The sequence below is a fragment of the Dermacentor albipictus genome, chromosome 7, assembly GCF_038994185.2.
Source record: "Dermacentor albipictus isolate Rhodes 1998 colony chromosome 7, USDA_Dalb.pri_finalv2, whole genome shotgun sequence".
Lineage (NCBI taxonomy): Eukaryota > Metazoa > Arthropoda > Arachnida > Ixodida > Ixodidae > Dermacentor > Dermacentor albipictus.
Window position 1 is genome coordinate 83,167,132 of NC_091827.1, and position 10,603 is coordinate 83,177,734.

Consider the following 10,603-nt stretch of genomic DNA (forward strand, 5'->3'; position numbering starts at 1 on the left):
ATGAGCCTCGTAAAATAAAAACCACGTAAACAATAATGAAAAAAACTGCCTCTCCCGTAATTGAGAGTAGATGTAAGCATGAAATGGCTACTGAAATGGATTTTCAGGCTATGACTCTCTATGATAATACTTTCACTTCCATGTGATATGCATCTCTAGCACCAAATGTGTCAATGGTTGACAGTGTTCTGGTCGCTGTGCCGAGAATGCTGTTTTTCGTAGATGCCAGTGCTTCTGGTGCTAGTCACGTGAAAGTGAAAGTATCAGGGGTACTGTATCTCCGAAAGTCATCATGCAACAATACAGCGCCTTTTTTAGCGACTTGTGAAATAAGGTCACTCATGTTCTGGTGAATGGGATATTTCCGATTCCTGGTCATTTGTACTTCTAGGAGGTCCTCATCAAGTTCGAATTATTGGGTGACGACTGTAAATTAAAGAGTTCATCGCCGATATCGGCATGTAACAAATGTTTGCTTATAACAAATATCATATACTATAGAACCTTATTGATATGATCCTGTTACGTGCAATTTCCCAGGTGCAACGCTCGCGATCAAGAAAACAAGTAATGACCCGATACAGCTGCGCTTATTTTTTTTACCAGTTGATACGTTCCCAGAAAACATGACCTTCTGGCACCAAAGTTCAGTACATCACCAAACTGCGATCGTATGATACGTTTTCCGGCTGCTAGACCCCTTGCAAACAAGAAAAGGCATGAGGCAAACTCGCCTGTCCGTCTCACATGAAAATGCTAGCGCACACTCAGTTTCCCATTCCGGAGTCATTGCACGCAGCATTCACAGCTATCGCTGCTATTGGGAGAAGCGTCTTCTCCTATCTGTTCCTCAGACCGTGGGATGTAGTGCCATTGGAAGCGTATTGCACACTTTTTCAAAAGGGGGTAACCCAAACGTACCACCGTTACCCACTGCAGGTTGCGCAGTAAGCATCACGTTTCACCCCGACAGTTTCAGAGGCATTGTATTCCAGCACTGACCATCGGCTGGATTTCATTTTGGTTTCCCGTCACTGTTTCAGAACACCATGCAATAGGAAATAGCACACAACAGGAAAACAACACGCCTCGTCTCAGGTCGCTCAGGCCCCACCGGCTATACACGGAGGGGGATGCCCCCTCCGTGTATAGTGCCGCCACGATTTGCGCAGAGCGGGAATATCAAATCTTCCTGCCAGAAAGAATGTCCTGCTCGTAGAAGCTGCTGATCCAAGTTGAATTCCGAGAGCGGAAACGTAAACTTGCCAAAACCACGAAAACAACGTGCGTTTCTGGCCACTTGGGCCCAACCAGCTTGACACACGTTCGTGTCTTGCGCTGCATTGCATGGATGCGAACTACAGCTGAATGTCAATTTTTTTAGTGGCTCTGGATGGTAAGTTTTTCTGGTTAGTGCATTTTGCTTGCTTTTTCTTTTTTCTAAAAACATGTGAATGAAGTTCTCTTGCATAACAAAAATATCTTAGTGTCAAGTGTGACTTCCTTGTAACAAGGTTTGACTCTTTAAAACTGATGGTAGCGCTAAAAAGGAACGGACACACGAAGAAAAGACGACACGACGACGAAGAAACGCTGCTACACTACTACACTACTACAAAAGGCAGGTCTGTGCATCAGCGATGCTTCAATAAATTTGTACTCAGCTGAGCGCACACTTCTGGGGAAATTTGAAAAACCATAACGGTATGGCTTTTCTTCAATTGGTCATGTGTTCACTTCTTGCTGCTCGGGAGTTTTATCATCTCGCTTCGTGTGCATGACATTGTTTTTGATATGGCGATAAAGAAGGCTGGTGTAGTTCGGTTGTGTGCATGTGTTGGGATTCTTTTAAATATAGAATTTTTGCGAAAAATAAAGCAGTTGTCAGTAGCGTTTCTTCGTCGTCGTGTCGTCTTTTCGTGTGTCCGTTCCTTTTTAGAGCTACCATCAGTTTTAAAGAATGCATCACCAACTAGCCCAGCACGAAGTTTTATTGAAGGTTTGACTGTATCACTGAGAAAAATTTTAAATTTCACTATATTTAATAAATCTTAATGTCCATGTTAGTTCCATTGATGTTTGACTGTACCAAGGTTACTGGAGACACAGGTGTAAGCAGCCACATTGGTGGCATCGTCTTGTGCTATAGTGTTTCACCAGAAAAGACACAGCTGTATTTGCAGGGACCAACCATATCTTACTTAGCTTCTAATGTAAAGCATTGACAGGGACATAATCATTAGCATGCAGTCTTTTTACCATTTGTTTTCATCAAGAACGCCCACACGTTGCAGTTATGTTTCTAATATGCTCTAGTTCAGCAAAAGGTCACAAGATGCCGTGCCAGCTTGGTTACTGCCATCTGTGTCTCCTTTAATGCGGTATTTCATGAAGTGCGATGCATATGCAGACATGGTGAAACTCTGTTATTTGCAGTCATCATTATTTCATCGTCTTCTCATCATCAGTTCATCGTCTTCTCATTATCAACGATCGTCACTTTTGCCCACTGCATTTTCCGCACTCAGGACTGTGGAGAACAGCAGTGCAGAGCGGTGCAAGTCCGAGATAGACTTCCAGGAGCTTCTGGAGCACTTCCAGAAGGTGCAGGAGTCGCACAAGAAAGCCAAGCCAGCTGCCAGGCTTAGTAAGTGTCTTTTCATTCGCTTGCTGATGTGTTTTGGCCATGGAAACAGCACCAGCTAGAAGACAGCTGCTTGAAATCCCACTTGTTGACGCTGCCATCACAGCAGTCAGAGAATACTGCATTTGCACAAGTACATTTGTTTTAAAAAAGATTGACAGCATTACAAATCACTTTGCATTCAATTCAAAACAATGTACTGAGTTCATTGCATTCAGTACTGAGAGCCAAGTTCATCTGGGTTCATTACAAGGTCAGCTTATCGAAACAACAGGATGTTTTAGGTTTTGCGCCCCCAAAGTTAGAGTGTGCAAACCAATGGGCATTCGAAAGAACGCTAGAAAGTTTGCAAAAGAACTCAAGCAAGATGTGGGGCCTTGGGTACGCTAAGTTGCTTCTGTGTGCTATTTATAAAACTGATTATAGCATGTTTAATTCCTCAAAAAAAAAAGCCCTTAGACATTACATTAGAAAAGTGAGTCATTGCACAAGGACAGTTTTCAGACTGCTGCTTTGTCATGTGTAACCTTGTGCACTCTCATTTTTTGATGCCCAAGTAAGAACTTAAAAATTTTTGGTAATTCTCATGGTAACATACCTTCATGTAGCTCCTTTTATATGACAGTTTTATGCAAGAATGCACAGCTGTAAGGAGGCTTTAAGTGCTTCCGAGGTTGGGCTAAATTTGTCCATGCAAGTGCAGTAGCATCATATGTTGAATTAGCATTGTTCTTTTTCATTGGTTTAGAAATATGTGCTACTTGCACACCAACACATTTGACAAACTACTTTAGTGGAATACAGCACCACAGAAGTCAACAGTGGTCGAACAAAGAATGTTGCTGAAGCTAATATTTCTACAAGGGGACCTCCTTTCGTCAGAGCAAAGAGAAGTCCCCTTGTCAAAACCTTGGCTCCAGAGACATTCCTTGCTTGATGACCACTGATCACATTGCGTTAATCTGCGTCTGTATCCTTGTGTTCCTTGGAGTACTAGAGCACATTAGTAATAAAGCAAAACATTCTTTACCTTTTACTCCGCGATTTAACATGCCGTCACCTGTCTCATTGAGTAAAAGCTGTCATTCTCTAGCCATCATACTGTCGCTGTTGGAAATACGATCACTTTGACAAGTTTTCGTGTGACTCGGCACCAGATGTGTCGGTGTATTGGACTGACAGCGGTGCTGTGTCAAGCTATTTTTACATAGTGCCAGGAATGCTTTCAGCTATTTACATTGACGTGTCTGTCGTTGAAATCATGAGAATAGTATCCCTAAATGAAACTTACCCTTGCTCCTAACTGGGGTATGCCACCATGGCTCATGACTGTTACGGTCAAGTTAAAAGGTGTATTTGTCGCTGAAATTTTCTGGGTGTTTTTATCTTGACGGATTGTTTTGTCTTGCCAACTCATCAAAGCTTCACTGTACGGATTCCCACAGTGCGTTGAATTTGCATGATTTTTTTTGTCGTGTTGGTAGACTTGAGCTCTTGATGTAATTACTGCCACTGCATATTTATTGATTCGGCTAGGTGTAGTTGATTTACCGCTTTCCTGTGTTTTTTTACATACGCAGACCAAGTGCTACGGCTGAGTGGTGTAGTGAACTCTGGGCATCAGGCGTGACAGGACTTCAACTTAGGTGTCGCAATTTTCATCCATGCGCCGAGCTCTGCATTGCTGAGGGTCACACGCTGCTCACGTGTCACACTGGAGAGCGAACTCAACAATTGCATTCTTCGTGCTGTCGTGGGAACTGTGACCACACATTCCTCGAAGCCACTTGTAAAAGTGGTGCCAGAAAAAAAACAGCATATTGCTGAGCGTTGCGTAGCATCGGTACATTTTCTAGTTGGTGCTTCTGTTCCTTTTAGTCATTTTACCATCTTCGGATTGTCACCTTCGCACGCGGATCAAGTTGTAGTAATGGACACACAGACCCGACTATAAGAGCCAAGTGTTCAGTGTGATGATGAGTTTGTGGTGACCGTTCCAAATGCAGAAGGGCCCGTGATGGCTTTCCTCAGAGGCTGGAACACAGATATATTTTTATGCATTGAGTCTCTGCGAGAAAAACTGATTCATAAAATTGATGATTGTGATAGAGCGAAGTCTGGAACAATGTAAACTTCCTGGTGTGTCCTTGACCAAAAGGCGAAGGACACACCAAGGCATATGCATAAATGTATAAATATGAGCCTTCATTTTGCATGATGCCCACATGTGGTGTTTTTTATCATTGCTCAAGGAAGCACAAAGGCCAACTACATAGAGATTGTTGACTGCATACAAAGCCTAGTTTGAGATAGCGTACATGTAAGCAGCCTTCTTGCAAAATTTAATGTTTAAGGTGCAAGTGGATGCGTCGCAAAAAGCTTGCCAAAGTAGATGTCCCTGATACCAAAGTCTTTAAGAATGCCGGTATTGCCACCTGGTGGAAATGACGCAGCAGCTAGAGTGTTGAGAACTAACGCAATGCCTAGGCATCACTGCGGACATTGGGTGGCCGACGAGGTACACGGGAGACCTTGGAGTCCATGTACAAGTACCCGTGTTGTGTCCTCCATCTAACCAGCTGTGTGCAGTGCAGCGAACACTGGAAGTTTTGTCAGCCAAACAGAATAAAAAATCAGGTCTCCGTTCATTGCCCGTATCTGAATGCGCTTCGTGCCACGCCGACCGCTTGTATGCTTCACAAAAAGGATTAGCGGTGCACAATGGGCAATATGAACTGAAAATTGGCTGACACGAACCTAACCTTAGCTACACTGCATGTTATTGCTGAGACAGCATGGGTGTCCACATTGTCTGTTGAGGTGTTATTTAAAGGCCTCACACTATACTCATAGCAACTCAGCCGCAGTGAAATTTTTTTTCAATTGGCCTTTAAGCTCCTGTCCACCTTGAGATGCAGATAATTTCTGTCAGTGAATTACGAAATTATTTGAATTTGCTGCGTTGCAAAGGAGGCGTTAAATTCTAGTGACTGCCAAGTGCAGATCTTATGCTCCAAGTTGCTTTGCAAAACTTACAAAAAACGCAGTATCATGTGTGAATCTCATAACTGCACCACATTAACAGATTTCTAAAACTGCATCTGTAGTTTTTGAAAACTGCTACTATTTTTTATAGGAGTTTAACACTCATCCTTTGAAAGTAAGAATTTAATGCACAATTTATATCAATATGAACAATTTACCTGCCTTGAGCACTGTCATCAGTTGCTGTTTATATTTTATCAGTTGCTGTTTATCTGTTTAAAATTTTGTTGAAGTAAGTGGTAATCTGCACTTAAATAATGATCAGCTTTCAACAGTCACTAGAATTTGAGCTTTTCCTTCAAATGCAACAGATTGAATTCAGATCAGTTTTGCACTTTATTAGGGAGAACATATCTGCATTTTGCTTGCATTTGAACAGGTAGTAAAAAGTTAAAGCTTCCTCTAAATGACATCCACCTGTTGTGGATTTATCGGCTGCCTTATGGAAAGTTGGGCATTATGGTGGACTGAGACACTTGTGCACAGTGTATAACTTATGGTGGCATAAATAAAGGTTGCCCTGTTTGTTTGTATGAATGTATCATATTAGCACCTGCATAGTTGGCTGTCTGGAATTTTATGCCTACCATGTCATTGTGAAGGAAGAGTGCCAAATACAATCATAGCTCATTATAACAAATTTGCATTTTAGACAAATACCTTTGCTATAGCCGATATTCATTATTAGCATGTATTAATTACGTGTTGACATGGACATTTTTTTATTTATATCGTACCAGTTTGCTTGACTTTGCTCTGCTTTCACAGTGGTGGATGCGGAAAACAGTGTGCAGTCGTAAGCAAAAGTATGGAGATCACTGATGTAAAAAAAAATATGTCTCAGCCGAGGCGCAAAGCTGGAAATGCAGTTGTACAGCCCACATCCATGTGTTAGATCAATGGACTGCACTGAGAGAATTCCATGTTGTACAGCTGCAGTATAAGATACTATCATGGCGCAGCCATAACACACTTATTTTTTTTATAGGGGTGCAGTCTCAGCTTTTGCTCTGAAGGCTACATGCTTCCAATACAAGTAGAATTGCATGTTTGGTTTACATGCTAAGCTTGCACTTCCATTTGCCAAGAACTCATGTGGTTCAAAAGCGCAGGCCTGCATTGCTCAGAGGCCCTTGCGAAGGTGCCTAAAAGAAGGAAACTATTTATTTGTAATTCTTTTGATATACGTAGTAGTACATTACGAAGCAGTGGGGCAATAAATACAATGGAAAACTGAAAATACAATCTTGTAAACAAGAATGCACAGTATATAAAAGAAGGCAAAGCACAGAAACTGGTGATGCTTGAAAAGCGAGCTACAAATTACGGCAGAAACCATCACATTATGACTGTCAATGGTAGTACGATTAGTGTTATAGCAACCTAGCAAAACACCCTATTCGTGAAGGCACATTCATTTAAAATGTGTAGTGGCAATTTTGAGACTCATTGCTTCGGCTATATGCTACATACACCGTCTCCAGTATCAGCCCACTTTGTTAATTTCACTCGTTTGACGATCGTCTGTGAGCATGGCGGAATTGTGCGCAACGTAGGGGCAACGATGAAATGATCAAAGTATAGGCACCGACTACGGGGGGGGCTCTGGGGGCTGAGCCCCTACCGGGCGATGCCGAAGCCCCCCCTCCCCAACACGCACACCTAAAGGGCCATTACCAGAGCTTTGTCACCCACATCATTTCAGGTTTCTATTGACTTTTCTCTACCTTTTCACTTGAAATTTTACTGGGGCTAATAGCTTACTGCATCATTGTTGGCGGGAACATACACGCCTTTTAATTCATACCTTCGCTTTATTTCTGCAAATTCTTACAATAGGGGGACACGGGCATTAGAAGCACTAGTGGCAACTGCCTCATCCGTATTTTGTCACTTGAACATTTTAAGCTTACACTGTAAACACCATGCACATGCCCAATATATTTAAACATACACACAGGACAAAGTTTATGACATTTTTGTAAGAGTTGGAGGTAGCCAATAAAATTTTTTTCTAAAAGTATTGATACCTAGGCCTAGAGAATGAATATGTTGCTGTATCTTCACTACGCTTCGAATTGATTTGTTCCGACAAAGAACTTTGTTCTGACAAAGAACAACGTTTTTTGCGAGGCGAGTCGTCTTTCTTATTGCTCGTAGCAAACCATCCCGTAATGCATCCTTTTTTTTTCATTCTTCCGGCCTACTCACCAGCGTTTTTGTTGTGGCAATATGTACATGCTTAATAACCTGCGGCGGCTCCATCACCTCTCACGTCGCCAACTGTTATTCAGTCGGAAACACAGCATTATAGATTCTGCTTTCCGCTGTGAACAGTTATGGGCGAACATAAAGCTTCTCGATCGCACTTTTCAAGATTGTTAGGATCCGTTGCCTGTTTCACTGAAAATTGAAATAGCGGCCTGTAGAGGAGCTATCATTTCTTGCTTACTTCGATCTGTGCGTCAGTCAGATACAATGAGTGCAGCCCTGATAAAATTAGTGGCAAGTGTACCCGTGACATTGCAGGTGATGAGCACTAGCTAGTCCACATTGCGTTTTTTTTTAGTTTTAAGGCGAAAGCCTATAGTTCTCTGTTTCAAGGTCGTGTTGTGAACAGAAAACATCACGTGACCCAAGGAAGGCCAGAGGCAACCTTTGGCAAACCATGTCCACCCGTGCATAGGAGAATGATTAGCCAAGTTAATTAATGACTCAGTGATAGAATTAAGGTGGATTGGAGTGTATTAAGACAGATTAGGGTGGATTAAGGTGGGTTAAGCTTGATAAAGAGTTAAGATGTATTATGATGGATTAGAGTTTAGGAACAAGGATTAAGGTCTAGGAGGGTAGATTAAGGTTAATTAGGGTTGATAAAAGAGGATTAAGACCGATTGGGATGGATTAGAGTTGATAGAAGTGGATTAGAGTATTAGGGTGTATTAAGCCGGATTAAACTGGATTGATGTGCGTGAATGAGGATTACGGTGTATAAAAATGATTAAGGTGGATGAAGGAGCATTAATGTAGATTAGGGTGGATTAAAGTTAATTAGGGTTGATAAAGGAGCATTAAGAAGAATTAGGGTGGATTAAGGCAGGTTAGCGTGTATTAAGGAGGATTAAGGTGCATGAACAAGGATTAGGGAGGATTAAAAATGTAAAGTCTGCTGTAATAAACCTTAATCCACACTAATACATCGTGCACCTTATTCGGTCTTAATCCCCTTTATGCACCTTAATCCATCTTAATTCATAATCTACCTTCTAACTTAATCCGCCGTAATCCTCAATGCACCCTAATTTTCCTTAATCAACCTTAATCGTCCTTCATTCACTATAATGCATCTTCATCGACTTAAATCCACCTAATCCTCCTTAATCCTCCATTCACTTTAATACACCCTAGCCCACCACAATCCTCCTTAGTGCACCATTATCAACCTTCATGCACCCTAATCCACCTTCATAGACCTTAATTTTCCCTAATCTCCCTTAATGCGCCCTAATCCGTCTTCACTTTAATCCACCATAGTCCTCCCTAGAACTCGCCGTGGTTGCTCAGTGGCTATGGTGTTGGGCTGCTGAGCACGAGGTCGCGGGATCGAATCCCGGCCACGGCGGCCGCATTTCGATGGGGGCGAAATGCGAAAACGCCCGTGTACTTAGATTTAGGTGCACGTTAAAGATCCCCAGGTGGTCGAAATTTCCGGAGTCCTCCACTACGCCGTGCCTCATAATCAGAAAGTGGTTTTGGCGCGTAAAACCTCATAATTAAATTTTTTTCCTCGCTAGTGCATATTAATCCACCTTCATTCACCCTAATCCACTTTCATCGACTTTAGTTAGATTTAATTCTCCTTAATACACCGAATCCTTAATCCAATCAGTAATCCTCTCATACACGGCTGCACATGCTTTGGTTTGCATCCGGCCTTCGGTCACGTGATATTTTCTGTAGCTCACAACGCAACCTTGAAACAAAGATCTGACGCTTAATAAAGCCCACACAAAGGGATGTACCACAAGCAATACTTAATCAGACGCACAAAGTAAAACATCTCACCATGTGGCCGAAATATCAGGAGTATGATAGAACTCGCCTCAAAGATCTTTTTACATCAGGATGTCCCATTCATAAGGTTTTAAGAAAAAACCAACCTCTTCGTAAACGTTGCCTTCAGCATGCTGTTATGAGCATCGCTCAAAATTTCTGACACCACTGGGGCGCGCAAATGGCCCAAAATAACACGCCTCCATAGAATCCGCGCGAGCCCAGGAGAAAAAGCGTGCCGTGCGCAGCCGGCGGGTGAAGAGAATCGAGGAGGAAAGCGCCGCGAGAAGGAGAGCGTCGCTACTTTCAAATTATCAAGGGGCTTTAGACTGATCTAAAACCCATTAGAATGTAGCGACAGTTTCCTCCTCCGCCTTCACTCCTTGTTTCTCCTCTTTCACGCTCCCTCCTCGACCGTGGCGCGGCCTAACCGCTGGAGCGTAGCAGCGGCGACATGTGCTCCTCGCTACTCCGTAGACGCTTCTCGAGCGAAAATGGCGCTGAAACGCGGCGCGAGGGCCCACGTGATGCTACTAGGCCAATAGCGGCGTCGGCCTCGGCCTGAACGCGTGAGGAGGAGGCGGCATTCCTCAAAACGTGGCGCTACTTTACGAAGTTTAAGGAGTTTTACGTGTTCACTCGTCTCGCTCCCGCCGCTTACCGCCAGTTCAGGCCCGGCAGTCGGACGGCGAGGCCGCGTTTGGTTCGTTCTGCTGATGAGCAGGCTACGTTGAAGGAACGGCATTGGGCGGCGGTTCGTGCGTTCGGCCGAAGAACTGGTGGCGTTTCATGAATTCCGTCGGGAAGTTGCTCGAGAAAGGGCTCGTCGTCGACGTGCCGACCTCGCCGTGATGGAGCGCG

General features: G+C 43.3%; 1 protein-coding gene across 1 annotated transcript in view; it reads left to right on the plus strand.

The window, feature by feature from the left end:
* Positions 1-6,222, plus strand: part of LOC135908717 (protein VAC14 homolog) — an 88,754-nt gene extending 82,532 nt beyond the window's left edge. Inside the window, exons 16-17 of the mRNA XM_065440578.1 lie at positions 2,529-2,647; positions 4,225-6,222. Of these exons, the coding sequence (XP_065296650.1) occupies positions 2,529-2,647; positions 4,225-4,274 (169 nt within the window). The 3' untranslated portion in view covers positions 4,275-6,222. The remainder of the gene's footprint in view (positions 1-2,528; positions 2,648-4,224) is intronic.
* Positions 6,223-10,603: the final 4,381 nt, after the last annotated feature.